General features: G+C 42.9%; 1 protein-coding gene across 1 annotated transcript in view; it reads right to left on the reverse strand.

The window, feature by feature from the left end:
- Window positions 1–6,262: 6,262 nt before the first annotated feature.
- Window positions 6,263–15,825, reverse strand: part of LOC121268967 (sodium channel protein type 4 subunit alpha-like) — a 208,334-nt gene continuing 198,771 nt past the window's right edge. The window contains exons 25-26 of the mRNA XM_041173268.1: window positions 10,144–10,414; window positions 6,263–7,695 (exon numbers count right to left, since the gene is read on the reverse strand). Coding sequence (XP_041029202.1) covers window positions 6,263–7,695; window positions 10,144–10,414 — 1,704 coding nt within the window. The remainder of the gene's footprint in view (window positions 7,696–10,143; window positions 10,415–15,825) is intronic.

Here is a 15,825-nt window from a genome sequence, read left to right on the forward strand (position 1 = left end):
AGTGGTAGTGTCCCTATCCTCTGCTTGTGGGATCTTGCGCTATACAAATTGGCAGCTTTGCTGCCCAACATTAGAACAATAATTACACTTAAAGAATATTGAGCTTTACTTCACAGATAAAAAGGCACTGAGCTCAACATGAGAGAGACTATAGGGGCCCCCAGACAAGTGGAATTTAAGGAGGGTTTCAAAAGTATGAGAGAGGGATGACGATGTGGACAAGTTTCGAGAGGGAATTTCATAACCTGGGGCCTAGGTCATGAAAGATAAAGTCACTAATCGGCCAAGGGATATGTGATTCATTTTGTGACCCTGAGCTGATCACTAAACCTTTGAAGAGACAGTAATGGGGAAGGGGTGAATTTATTCTGTTCTGCAATCCCCAAAGCAGGATGGCACTGAGATCAGTGCATAATATTAGTAAGCTTAGGCTCCAACAACATCTTATGCCATCATGGTGATCACACTGCCTGATCACCCACTCAATGTCCTCAGCAAAAGGCCAGTTTAGTGGATGGATTAGAGTTTAATGCAACCATTAAACCAGCATTTAGAGCCCACGTGAAATGACATGAAGGGGATGATGGAGGGGTGGTTGGCGGTCAGTAGGGGCGAGGGAATCCAGTGGCTTCAACGAGTGTCCGAGCTGTAAATTAGACGTTGGTGGGATCCAGCCTCAATGAGGTGCAGCCTGAAATAAGTTACCAATTTCCAGAACCAGCTGGAAATGGCAGCGAAAGGAACAGCAGCAAGAATGGGATGGTTAAATTCAGCACTGCCATACTTGGAACACTACCACCCAGTTCCTACACAGCGGGGACAGTGAAAATCAACCTCTATAAATTTACGCACAGTCTAATCTACAATTTATCATGAAATGTTTGGTACAAAAATTTCTAAACATGTTTGAACATTGAAGAAACACGTCCCTCAGCAAAATAACTGCTTGCTGTTTAGCTGAAATTGGGCTCCACGTGTCCTACATTTGATTGACGATAACTTTAAGAAGTAACCTTTTAATACCACTGAATGAGACATTAAGGACATTAACAGATGGGCTGGGCCTGAATCATGGAATCATAGAATCTTGCAGCACAGAGGGCAGCCATTTGGCTCATTGTTCTTGCGCTGGCCATCCAGTTAGTCCATACTCCTTTGCACTTCCCTCATAACCCTTCAAATGTTTCCCTTTCCAGTATTAATCCAATTCTGTGCTAAAAGTTACTATTGAATCAGCTTTCACCATCTATGCAGGCAGTGCATTCCAGATCATGCCAACGGTCAGACCCATGTGCTTCCCTGGTTCTTTTGTCAATTATTGTGTTGTCTTGCTACCAACCCACCATCAGTGGAAACAGTTTCTCCTTAAGCTTCTAGATTATATTCTAAGTCTCTGCTGAATTTCTTTATTCAGAAGAACTATCTCACCAGCATCCTCAAAAAGTATAAAACATGAACTGGTGAAATATTTGCAATAGAAAGATTCCATTCATTCTTTAACTTTAAACTGCATTTTGGGATGGTGGGTTAGATGTGTCACTTGGCTGGAGTGGGATAGATTGGGTTGGCATCTGGTTTCTGAGAATGTCAATGAATGGGAGCTGGAATAAAAACATACTGAGCAATAATGGCTTGTTTTGTGAAGCGCCCAGGTTAATGACTGTTTCTTATAAAAATATAGGCGAACATAGAATATAGAAAAGGCCATTGAGCCTATGACTTGCACAGACAATACATACAATGAACACTACCCTATTTATTTAATCTCCTGAGAGGTGGTCAGTTGGAAAATCTAACTTTGTGAGTGCTTTAGGAAGTAAGGAAAAAATTGTGTTTCTTAAAAACATAGTGAAACAATATGCAGTGGCATGTGGCGGGAGGTCCATGAAAGAATAATTATTGAATAAAATTACACTGAATTTATGGCACAAAAACAGGCCATTTGGCCAACTGGTTTATGCCAGTGTTTATGCTCCACATTAGCCTATTTATGGCCGACAAAAGTCTTTCTGAACTTTGAAGAGTGTGGATTTGATGAACTGAATGAAGTGGCCTTGAAGGGCCAAATGGCCAATTATTCCAGGCATTATGACATTTTAATAAGGAGGCCTCGCTGTATCCATTCTCATCCTCCTCATTGCTGCCTGACCAGCAGGCCTCACATTGTACAGCAATTGCAGACTTTATCTGGGCATTGATGAGTGGCCTGGTGCTTTCACCTTTCACACCATGAAATTTTTATTTTCTCTTGAATTTATTTCATAATGCATAACTTTCAGTGAAAAGTGAGGGATGATCAAAATACGGATCAATGCATAAAGTTGAGTAGTTTAATTAAATCCATCATATCCACTACCCTGCCATAGTATGTTGATGTACTGCTGTGCATCATTATTGTTGACTTACAACACTGCCTCTCAACAAACTTATATCAGGTTTTTGGGCTCAGTTATGAATGAAAAAAAAACAGCTGTGCCACATGCTGTCAATGAACAAGAAATCAACAATATGTACAAAGCAAATCTTGCCTGATACAATTTTAAATTTGTTTTTCACCTTTGAGAGCATTGTAAGCAGTATCTTTTTACCAGTAACTGGAATTATCACGACGCAGGCTAACCTTCTGCAAGTATAAGACTATGAGCTTCAGATACAATTCCAATCTTGAGAAATTTAAATAACAGTAGAACAATTAAGAAAATAAATAGGAACATGCTGAAAACCAAATGGTTTCACATTTGCCTTATTGAATATATCACCTGAGAAATTACCCTACTTTTTAATCATTTGGTACTTCTTTGGGAAAGTAACAGTAATAAGACCATAACAAACAGGATTGCTGCTATTTATTTAGTCATGTCATTCTGTCTCAATCTGAATGGGCTCTGTGCCAGCAGGGTCAAGGGGCAGGCCCTCCATGTGCAAACAGGATTACCTATTGCCAGATTCAAAACTAAATGGGATAGGGCAAAGGGGCAGGATCATGATGTGGACTTCTGACAGAAGAAATTGCATCGATAACTTTAATGATCCAATAGAGATCATTTTGACTGTGCAATGCTGTAAAAGGGGTGATAGTGGGTCAGCTGCCTGCTTTATGCCTCTGCCAATTTTTATTTCCACCGAAGTCAGGAAGAGATGTAAAATGGCCTGCTGCCTCACTATCACCTGATTAGCACTATTGCACAAAGTTAAAATTACCATTAATGAATCCTGCGTCTACAATCTCAAAGTACAATTGTAAAAATTGAAATTCTGTTGACTGATTTTTGTCCTTCAGAAATTTCCAGGTAGTATCTTGAAAGCAGAATTTAGATGGCAACCCCAGGCCTGGCCTTAACTTGTGGTTCTTACTGGATGAGTGCATTGGTTTAAACTGATCTGAAAACTCTGCATTAAGTCCAACAAATTGGTTTTTCCCTGGCAAGTTCACAGGACACAGAACTCGATCTCAGGTGTGATGTGAATGTTTACAAAACTTGCTCCCTTGCATTTTGTTCAAATTCAAATTTAAAGATGTATAGCCCTAGATGTGATCTGAGAGTGATAAAGTCACACTCACATGGCTATGCTTTAATATTTATGTCCTGTCCAAACAGCCCAAGAAACACTCTAGTAAGAAGTTCTCAGACGTGACACTTCCTATATGTTGAAAATTGACCATGAACTTGTTGATCTTAAATCTCCAAATTTTCCTAATTTCATGATGGTCAATGGCATTGTTGTCTCAGTGGCTCCTTACCATTACATTTCTATGGAATAAAGTCTTGGTCAGATTCCACCTGAAATACTGTGTTCAGTTTTGGGCCCTGCATCTCAGGAAAGGAATATTAACTGTGGAGAGAGAGATTTATCAAAATGGTATCAAAGCTTAGAGACTTACATTATGAGGACAGGTTGCATAAAATTGGCTTGTATTCCCTTGAGTATAGAAGGTTGAGGAGTGATGTGATTGAGGTGTTTCAAATGTTAAAAGGATTTGGTAGGATGGATACGGAGAAACAACCTATTCTTGTGGGGAACCAAGAACAAGCGGAATAATGCCAAAATTAGAGCCATTCTATTTGGAGGTGAAATCAGGGACCACTTTTTCACACAAAAGATGGTGGAAATCTAGTACTCTCCAAAAGGGTGGGAATACCGAGACAATTGAAGCTTTCAAGATTGAGATTGATAGATTTTTGTTAGATAAAGGAATCAAGGAATATGGGCCAAAGAGTTGAGGTGTAGATCACCCATGATCTACTTGAATGATGAAGTAGCCTTAAAGAGCTGAATGGCCTACTCCAGTTCTTAATGTTCCTACATGAAAATCCAGGTATTTGTCTGGTCATTGAGATTATAGATGTCATGGATGTTGACGGCATGTCTGAGTGATGGGATGAACTAGTACTAGGTGCTCCCCGCCACCCACTACAAATTGAGGAAGTTGGATGTTTATCATTCTCAGAAATGGTTACATTGTGAAAGAAGATTCCTGTGGCAATAGTCCAGACTAGATGCCTTAGTTCTTCAAGAAAGATGGATTTCTGAAGAATGAATGGAGGGCAAAAGTAAATTAATCTGGAAAACAGTGTGCTGATCTTGGATTGTCTGGGGCTTGCTTGATTTTCCATGGGAGGCCAGAAAGGAATTTTTAGCAGAGGATTAATTCTAATTCTTGAATTAGCTACAGGTCTCTAGTTTATTACCTATCCCAGGAAGTGGGGAAAGAGTTGATTGGTGCACAGGCCTGAAATCAGCCACAAAGTGAGAAGTGAGTAAATAAGAGCCTGAGGGTCTGTTCTTATCCTTAGCGACATAAACATAGAAACATTTTCTCTCAGGCGGAGTCCTGCATGCCTTTTAGCTGTCTCATTTTTACTGGGATATCCTAGCACTTAAACAGCACTGCTGAGAAAAGCAGCAAGAGTCCCAAATCTGTCCGATTTACCAAATCTGTATTCAAACATTCTTCAGCTTCAACCTTCAAGCCAAATTCTCAATGTACTGCAGGTTGAATGCAAAGATCTACGACACTATCTAGGATCCACATCTAACACAGTTGTGCGAATCTGCTTTACTGTGTTCACTAAGAGAGTATTCAAGGTTGTTCTGAACAGTCTAGTGATTGAAAGTGAAGTGTTCATGAATCAACAAATGCAAATTCATGAATCACAATTAATGAAGTGATATATCATTGTTCTGTGATGGCTGGAGAGAAAGTGTGCCTTATTCTTGGTGAAGTAGCAACAGAACTTGTTAGTTTACCTTGAGCAATCGATCCTGCTGATGGGGCACTTTGGGAGGAAAGGAAGGACTCAAGATTTTGCAAATATGCTCAGTGACACCAGAAATCACTATAGCAGTAACAATATCTACCCTGAAACACTAACTGACCCCGCATATGCTATAGACAAAAATTGAAAGTGTCACTGTCGAATATGTTTACACCAAAGAACAGTAATTGAGAGACTTGTTGAATTTGGTGTCTTGCAGCAGATGGAAACTATTATATTTAAAATAGTATCTGAACAGCTGAATTTTAAAAAGATTACAACACAACAATTAATTAGATGGCTTTTCTTTTTAAATTGTATTGTACAAAAAGAAATGTACTATAATGAAAGTTCATCTCCCGCGATAATCTGAATGCTGCATACATTTTAGAGAAATGGCATTTGTTGGATTAATAAAAGCACAGTATTGAAAGAGTTAAAAGCATTTTTAAGTTGAACAGTTTTGAAATGAAGCTGAAGAAATGATCTTTGGGCTAACCTACTGTGTGATAATGGTTTTGTTTCCGTAACAATCAAAAGACAACCCTGGTTAACGTTCAGTATTAATTAAATGCAGCATATCTGATATAAATCCAATCACTGTACAAGGATCAACCATATTTTCCTGATGGTTCAAAAATTTCCCTTTACAGACAGCAACAATCATACTCTCATACACAAAACAAGTCGTGACACTGGAGAGATACATATTCGAGTTGCAGCTAAACACTTTGTCATAGTGTTGATTACAGTCAAGAATGTTAGAGGGATTCTTTTTAAAGATGACATTTTTCTCTGGCTCAAGGATTGTAACTGTACTGTGGGTCCTCCCAGCTTATACTGCAAAGATCAGTTGCACAATGCACTTCCCACTTGTAGACTGGAATCTCAGTGCTAGAAAACTAGGGACAAAGTGACATTCTTGAAGGCACTAGTGCTATACACCTTGGCACCTTGTGCTGTGCTTTGTAAGCTTGGCTTGTTACAAGCACTTTCTACTCCAATTATACAATTGACTCTTTAATATCCTTTGTTTCAGAAATCCAGCCTACTGGTTTGGCTGCAGTTACTGCTGCTTCTAGAGGGGTTACTGCTGCTTTTAGAGGGGTAATTGCAGCTTCCAGAGGGGTAACTGCCATTTCCAGATGAGTTGCCGCTGCGTCTAGAGGAGTTGCTGGTGCTTCTAGAGGAGTTGCTGCTTTTTCTATTGGAATTGCTGTGGCTTCTATAGGAGTTATTGTTTCTTCTGTAGGAGTTGTTGCTTCTTCTGTAGAAGTTGTTGCTTCTTCTGTAGAAGTTGCTGTTACTTCTACAGGAGTTGTTGCTTCTTCTAGAGCTAAGGGTGGTGTATTTTCTTTGTCAGGTTGGTATTTACCATAGCTTTGACTCATTCGAGTAGCGAGTAATCCTTCTTTCTCTGGAGCCTCTTCATTAGGCAGAATCGCATCTGTTAAACTATGGCGGTACAAGTAGGATGCATGTTTGACAGACCGTTTCAGCAAGTGACGCCGAAAAGCTCGTTGAATTTTGACTGCACAAACCTCCTCTTGTTTCCGCCGAAGAGTGGTGGTTATGGGTTCATATGAGACCTTGGAAGGGTTGGCAGCCATGAACTTCTCCTCCATTGATTCCTTCAGAGTATCCATCTCTCCAGATTCACCCAGCACCTCCTTAGTCAATGCAAAGAGTATATCCAGACAGTGGATTTTGTCACCCGACACCATTGGTAGATCCATGGTAACCAGTTTGATCTTATTCGGCTTGGCAATCCGCAATGGCTCTTGCAGCGTATCAACAAAGTCGGACAGTCTGGAGTACTCAACAAATTGCGTGGCTTCCGGATCGAACTTCTCCCAGACTTCATAGAACATTTCAAAGTCATCCTCGCAAAGTGGTTCAGCACTCTCTTCAGTGGCCACATTGAAGTTCTCCAATATGATGGCGATGTACATGTTCACCACAATCAGAAAGGAAACAATGATGTAGCTGACAAAAAAGATGACCCCCACCGATGGATTTCCACAATCCCCTTTTACATCGGTACCTGGATTAGCTAAGTGGGGATCACAATCAGGAGGGCCACTGTTCATGATGGGTGAGAGCAGTCCATCCCAGCCAGCTGAGGTGGTGATCTGGAACAGGCAAATCATGCTGTTGCCAAACGTTTCAAAATTGAAGATGTCATCAATGCCCGCTTCCTTTTTCACATATGCAAAATTGGACATTCCAAAAATGGAATAGATGAACATAACCAAAAAGAGTAAAAGGCCAATGTTGAACAAGGCAGGAAGTGACATCATCAAGGCAAATAAGAGTGTTCGAATTCCTTTAGCTCCTCTGATAAGTCGAAGGACACGGCCAATCCTGGCTAACCTAATAACTCTGAACAGAGTAGGTGATACAAAGTACTTCTCTATTATATCTGCCAACATAATACCTGAAACAAATAAAAAGGGGTGATATGAATAATTATTTAAGCTACAAGGAATAATTGCAAATGGTGGAGTATGAAACAGAACTTGAAAGTGCATTGGGTTGGTCAACGTGAAAGAGAAAGATACATTGATTCTTCAGCTCCCACTAAAATATTGGATCACTCTCTTTGAGGTAGTGACCAACTCTATGCATTTCGAATACTTTCAGTTTCTATTTAACTTATACTTTTAAATCTATCCCCAAAATAAATATAGTTAGATGAATTTTGACTCTGTGTAATAGCATAAATCAGGTGATAAGGAGAAGGCAGCCTGCTTTACATCTATGCTCACTTTCAGCCAAAGACAAGATCCACCCCAATGCTTCTCGATAAACTCCACAATTTAAATGCAGAAAATTCTTGTACTGCATTCTGAAAATGGGCCTACACCTGAAACATTAACTTGTCTTATTTCTTCCCAGGTGCTGACAGACCTAGTGTATTTTTCCAGCATTTTCTGTCTTTATTTTTGTTAAACTCCAAACGACTCTTCCCCAATTTGATGGCTGGTGAATTGGCACAGAATGAGATGGCAACGAGGACTATGTCCCTCCTTTTTACTCCAGGGAATCTCTCTATGGGATAACACTGCAGCATATCTGGAAGGAGGCAGTGAAAGAGGATTTGAGGCAGACTGTTGCAACCACTGGAACTGCCATGTCCATGTTGAATATTAGCTATAGGAACCCTTGCAACAGATGGTCCACCTCCACACTTGACTGTTTGCTGACCTGGAGCCATGGACAGTCAGTTTTGCAAGCTCAGCATCAGGGAGGTACACCATGAAGGTGCATAGGAGAAGTTTGCCCAGGATTGCTACAACTGGTGCAACAAAATAAAAATAGGTGTGGCCTCCTTCAAAAGCAAGCACATTTCAGAGGCAGGGAGAAAACACAAGGAAAGGAAATCCCAAACCAGCAACTCTACTAAAACTCAATTGTCTGCACTATCCTGTCCTATTTGCAGAAGAACCTTCCAGGTACAGATCGGCCTTAGCAGTCACCCATGTACTCACCAGAACCCTATCAAACACCCCAGATGATGAACATGGTCTTCTTCGCCTCGAAGGACGAACAAGAAGGCCTGAAAGGATATCGGAAGATGGATGAAGTCTATCTCTGGTGCAGACTGACCATTTGATATCCTTTCATTTCTCTTCCTCATAAGAGGAGGGGATTCCTATTGAGCTTCCCTTTGCCCCAGTATCATGGAAACATCAAAGTAAATGGCAATGCCAGAACATTTGGCATAAAGCCTCCTGACTAACTAAATGGAAACAAAAAAACATGAGATAAAGGCTCAGTAAAGGATAAAAGTGAATGGTACAGATCTTACTCTAGCAGCCAGGATGCCCATTTTATATGGTTGAGTAGATGAATGAGAGGCATAATGATATGACAGGAAAATGCATTAATATCTAATGTCATTAATTAGGTGGGTTGGTTTTAATATAATTAGCTGCAAGCTAACGGGTACTTCTGGAGCAATGACAAACCTGAAAAAATTTCAGGGACATTAAATGGATGCAAGTCACATGGAAGATGTCTCCAATTATCTTTCATGATTAGTTATAAAATGTGCACCCATTAATGTAATAAGCTGTTATTCAGATGGATCGGCTGGGAAATCTATCCTAAATGTTGGGTTACAGGTACAAAAGTTAATTTTTCAAATCTAACTTCAAGCTGATCTTTGGCCAATATTTTTGTGAAAGCTCAGTGATCTGGTGATTTTGGATGAACAGCCATATTCCCCCACTCCAAGCACCATATGGAAATCCAACATGGCACTGGACCACTACACACTGATGACACAAAAAACATTCAGAATAAAAAATGGTCTCAGAAGCATGTATAGTCTTCATAATTATCTAGAAAGTCATGCTATAAGAGGTATTGGTGTGAGTTAGTACAGTGAGTCAGATTCTGACGTTTCATGTCAGAGTCTAACTCAGGTTGAATTGGAAGTCTTCTGTCTGTTGCCATGAATTGTATTTGGGCAATTCCAAATTAATTCCTAATGCCATGAATCTAAAACTTAAAATGTCTGCAATTCAGCAATTGCACTTAAAGAGGCACCCAGTAGCTGATGTGAGAAATGGGAACATGTCACACTGATGCAGTTGGTGATATTCTTTAGAGATCGAGGCTAAGGCAGATCACTGGGGCGGAGAAGGGGAGCATCACTCCACATGATATGGGAGTGCTTGATGCAATTAGGGATGGGTAATAAATGTTGGTCTAGCCAGTGATGTCCGCATCCCATGAAGGAATCAAAAAAAGCTCCCCCACCCATTAAAATTACTAAAATTAAAATTATTCCATTTCTACAACATTTGACATCACATAAATGAGGGAAAAACTCAAAAAGCAAATTTCCAAAAGAAATGGATATCAGCTTCTGACTTACCCACAATAGAAAGAATTACCACGACAAAGTCAAAAATGTTCCAGCCAATGGTGAAGTAATAGTATCTTAAAGCGATGATCTTGAGCACGCATTCACTGGTAAATACAACAATAAACACCAAGTTGATCCAGTAAAGAATATCAGTTTTTTCTGCGCTTTGGTCATCTGTTTCTACCATCATAGTCACCATGTTGAGACAGATGAGAATCATGATGAAGATATCAAAGGCTTGCTTGCTGACAAAATCAAAGAATATTCCTTGACATTTATTCTGGGGGAGGGCAGGAAAGGAAAAGAAATGAGCTGCCATTGTATAACTACTTAACATTGATTATGTTCTTCCTACTATGCCTGACCAACATTTATGCATGGCAGGAGAAGGTATAGTTTGTAAGATAGTTTGAACAATTCTACAGACTTCATCGGGCATGTTCTCCAACGTATATTAAACCAATCAAAGTTTCATATCTAAACTATCAGAATAGAACATTTGACCCATCAAGCATGTCTTGTATACTGTAAGCATTTCCACTGATCCACTGAACTGTCCCCTCTTGCTTCCTCCTAAGCTGTAAATATGCTCTCTGCTACAACTTTTTCTTCCTCTTCAATGGTTTAGAATCAAACCCATTGTATCATCTCTAATTCTTACTCATTGAGTGGGATTTTAACATAGTTGAACATATGGGGCTGAATTTTGCTGTTGGCGAGCAGGGGGTGGGGCCTGCTCACCGACGTGTAAAATGATGCGAGATGATGTCAGGCAGAACCCCCGATGTCATCCCGCCCCATTTAAGTCTTCAGGAAAGTGAGGGCACAGCAAAATCAGCTGCGGGCCCGCTGACCTGTCAATGGCCAGGAGCCCCGGTGGGCAATAGAAAAAACATGAAACCTCATCCACCGGCGGGATGAGGTTTCATGTAGGGATTTAAAAAGTTTAGTAAAGTTTTAGTGTAAATTATGAACATGTCCCATCAGGGGGACATGTTAAGGATTTTTTTTTCTCTATTTTTAATGTTTTTAGAACTGTCAGCGATTTCCCTGAGGCAGCACTTTGCCACAGGGAGATGTGCACTCTTTCGTGCGCACGCGTGATAGAGCGCACTCTCGCTTTTGGGGAATCCTCCCCTGCCCGCACAGGGAGCGCACAGCGCTTCCCTCCGGATGTCACGCTGGGCGGGCCTTAATTGGCCCGCCCACGTAAAATGGTGGCGGGGCCCGCTTCTCCAGTGAGGATCGGCTCCCCGCCCGCCGGAGATTGGGTCGGGCCTGCTCGCCTGATAGGCAGAAAATTCTGCCCATGGGTTTGGGTGGTTAAGTCCTGGAAAAATTGCAGATTGGGAAGCTGGCTCCAACCTGTTGACTTCTGCATTTAACTCTGGGCTCAGGCTGAATGTGTGCAAACCTTCAGGAGAGGAGGGCTGTCAATTCCAATTTGTTAACCGCTCAATTACAGTGATATTAACATAGCTTTTGTAATTTAACTACGGGTCCCACAAGTCTCCCAAGCATCCTGAGACTCACCAGTTGAAAGCAAGGTGAGAATCCAATGGCAACTGAGGAGGCTGAAGACATGGCAGGGAAAAATAACAATAAGTACCAATATCGGAAGTCGGAGTGACTTCCGCTGGAGAATGGGGCGGCTGAACACACAAAATCTTGTGCTGTTCAGCTCATTAATTATACATCCATGAGGAGCACGTTGAATCTCATGGTGCGGCGTGCAGGAACTCACCTACATAAACATTGTATGCTTTCAAGAAGGAGCTAGATTGAGACCAAAACATTGTATTGTATGCTTTTAAGAAGGAGTTAGCTATAGCTCTTGGGGCGAAAGGGATCAAAGGATATGGGGAGAAAGCGGGAGCAGGCTATTGAGTTGGATGATCAGCCATGATCATAATGAATGGCGGAGCAGGCTCGAAGGGCCGAATGGCCTACTCCTGCTCCTAGTCTCTATGTTCCTATAACTAAGCTGGTGTCATATTGACATGAGCGTATCCATGTTTGAATGCACTTTACAGCCGTTTGAAAGCTGCCATGCCCACTAACTTGGTGAGTCTATGGTTGAAAGGACTGTACTATTGTAGAGCTGCTTCAGGATGTGTGCTAATGGAATGCAATCCACATTCCACAGCAGCGGCATGTTGTCAAGACTATTATGTATTCCAAGGATGACCCCATCGTTAGGGCAGAAAGTGACTAAGACTGCTCCTGGGATCATTGTGAGATTTCTGCCTTCCCCTGAGATATTCATGCTGAGAATGATAGTGTTGTAGTGTCCCCTGCATCGAAGGATGAAGAGAGTCTCGATTGTGAAAACTAGTCATGAGTTTATTCCTCCTGGAAGCTTGTGGCAATGAGGTTGTCGCGGGCATGTCGGCCACGTCGTGCCCTTGCGATAGCACCCTCATGTGGCTCATCTGAATCTTTTTCCTCTTCAGAGTCATCACCTTCTGTGCCCTTCTCGTCTGAGTAGACACCTCACCCTTCAATGTCTCCCTCAGAGAAATCGACCCCCCTCTACAGTGCACAATTGTGCAGGGCGCAGAAAACAAAGCTGACATGGGACAAGCTCTGTGGTGAATATTGAAGAGCCTTGCTGTTCACTCCAAGCATTGGAAATACATCTTCAGTCGGCCAATGGTTTGCTCAATCATAGAACTTGTGGCGGAATGCGCTGTATTGTACCTCTCCTGAGATGCACTGTATGGTTATGGACGGGCGTCATTAGCCAAGTATTGTGAGGGTATCCCTTTGTTACCAAGGAGCCAACCCACTAAGCGCTGAGGCCCCTCAAAGACCTGTGGCACCTGGGAGTGACTTAAGAAGTAAGAGTCATGAGAGCTCCCTGGGTACCTGGCAGGTACATGTAGGATCTGCTTTTGGTGGGTGCAGATAATCTACACGTTGCAAGTGAAATCTTTTTCTGTTAATGAATCATGCAGGCTGCTGCCAGGGAGCTACGAAGGCCACGTGTGTGTCGATGGTGCTCTGCACTTGTGGGAAGCATGAGATCACATCAAATCCCACAGCACTGGCAACCTGGCTTGCTTCATCTATGCAGAACTGCACATAGTAGTGAGCTTTACTGTAAAGGGCATATGTCACCTCCTTTATACATTTGTGTAAGGCCGATTGTGAGATTCCACAAAGGTCCACAGTGGAGCCCTGGTAGGATCCTGTGGCAAAAAAAGTTTAGTGTGGTGGTAACCTTCAGAGCCATTGGCATGGCATGTCCTTCAAGTCCTCACAGCATGAGATCATCACGGAGAAGGTCACAAATATGCGCTACTACATCCATAGATAAGCAAAGTCACCTCCAGCATCATCTTTCTCTCTTCTGTACACCCTTGGTCACGCCAAGATCTTCATGGATTATGCCCCTTCTCAGGAGCATCTTGGGCTTCCTGGGGCACCACTGGCATTGCCTTTTCAGGACGATGTTCTTCCTGGAGCTACATCAATCAGCGATGGGCCCTTCTCCTCCTTATCATAGCTACCAAAAGACAGCGTCATGTAGAGCCTACATTTTCCACTCCTCCTTGTATCTGTAAATGGATACAATTGAGCAATCAAAGGTAGTTCCCCTTGAATGGTCTCCCTTCAACTCCACGTCAGGAATCCAGTCTGTAGCCCTAGACCTGCCCTCAGTGTTTAAATGGCACCCCCAGGCCATCCCTTGCAGGATGATTACATCCCTGAGGTCAGCAGATGGCTGGGCATCCGCCTGCTCATTCACGACAGTATTCATTAGCGAAAGATGGTTACTATGACAACTTTGGAGGTTATTTTTACTATTTTGCTTTGGAGGATTGTATGTCCAATTTGCACGCTGGAGCTCTGATGTGTGCTGCTAATGCTGTGTCACTTTGGAGTTCAGATGAGGGTCAAGATGACTTAGCAGCAGCAACAGCAGGAGCAGAAACGGCAACAGCCTTCCGCTCACAGGCCTGCAGTTCCACAGGGGAAGAGATGAGAAGAGAGGAGAGCTCAGTGAGGGACCTACCAAGCACACAAGGTTTACAAGTAGAGGATAAGCTTCCTCGATATGTTGCAATACCAGTGTCTCAGGGGGCTTAGGATGTTGCGTCAGGTATTGCCAGATATTTGCAGCCTGCTGGAACAAAACCTGCTGCCAAGTGGACCCTAGTGGCCAGTGTCTATCGATGCCCCACATTGAATGCTGCATGCACGTGGCTGCTCTTTCCATGGACAAGGACATCATTGCAAAGGCATGTGGTATTATGCCACGGATGGTTGAGATGGACTCGTCCATATGTCTGAAAGCACTGTGGTGCAGCTGGAATGCCTGCCAGTACATTGCACATTCTCTGCTACTGCAGGAGAAGAATCCCATTGGTTGCCCACCCCTGAAATGAAGCATCTATGTCCAGCTGAGTGGAGTTTGGAATGTCCAGCAACCTCTAAGGTTGACTCTCCACTGCTGTCCCCGACTTTACCTGCCTCTTTTGCTAACCTGTGATGAATGAGTTACCAAGTGAAAACTTAACTATCTGTCTTATTAGTTCCACTGAAGCATCTGTGAGCATCCGAGTTGCTGTATGGTCTGCACAAGTCCTTTTACTATGCTGCCTGAGAGGAAGTGACCTCATCTGAGTTGTTGTGGCCCTCATCCTAGACTACCTCCTGAGGGGTGCCTGAAGGTACCACAGACAATTAAAGACATAAATCAGAGCTGTCAAGCATGTTTTAAGTGATCTTTACGGGGAGAATTTTCCCCCCATTGAGGGGGGGGGGGGCTTGTGCGGGGACGGGCGCGAACCTGATCAGCACCACCAATTGGGTCTGCACCATCATTTTATGTGGGCGGGCCAATTAAGACCCGCCCAGCGTGACGCGCATCCAGAAGTGCTGAGCACTCCCTGTGCGGGCAGGGGGGGGGGAATCCCTGAGTCGGGGCTTGCATTTCATGCTGTAGTGAAATGGTGGTCGGAGCCTGATTGTGGCAGCAGTAGGCTTCCCGACAGCTCCCAGGCACGTCCGCCGAGCCCACCCGACCGCTGGAAAATCCTGGCCCATGGTAACATGAGTGAGTGGTATATGCCATGAGGTTATCTGGTATCTAATTCTATCACCTGGTAGATGGGTAGGCCCCATCTCAGATGGCCAAGCTTGCCGAGACTCCACTGATATCCAGTGCCTCCTTCTCTGCAGCTATAAGTTATGAGACGATTGGAGGGCCACCTTCACTTCTCTGCCTTTGCCTCATGTTTTGTGCTCTCTTCTCCTGCAAGGAGGGAAATAAGAGATCTAACAGTGCATGTAATGACATATGTTGGACAGATGGATGGAGAGCATTTGTTGAGTGGGTCTTTACGGGAGATGCATGACATTGCATAAGGGTGAGGGTGAGTGTCAGTGGTGGATGGACAGATAGGGATGTGAGGATGTGCATAGACAGAGAATGATAGGTGTATCTGCAAGGTGAATTGGTGGTGTGTGGAGTGATTTGCTAGACTAGGCTTGAGCAAGCAGAGTGAGGGGGTTTGGAGTGTTACACACATCAAGACGTAGTTGAATGTGCCACTCCACTCACCTTTCTTGCCCTGCTAAGGCCATTAAACCGCTATTCACATTGAACCCACAAAGTGTGCCACCACACTTCTGCTGCTGTCCTCACAGGTAACCTCTAGCCATATCTTCTTTGCTTCACCAGTG

This window comes from Carcharodon carcharias, chromosome 23, assembly GCF_017639515.1.
Source record: "Carcharodon carcharias isolate sCarCar2 chromosome 23, sCarCar2.pri, whole genome shotgun sequence".
Classification (NCBI taxonomy): domain Eukaryota; kingdom Metazoa; phylum Chordata; class Chondrichthyes; order Lamniformes; family Lamnidae; genus Carcharodon; species Carcharodon carcharias.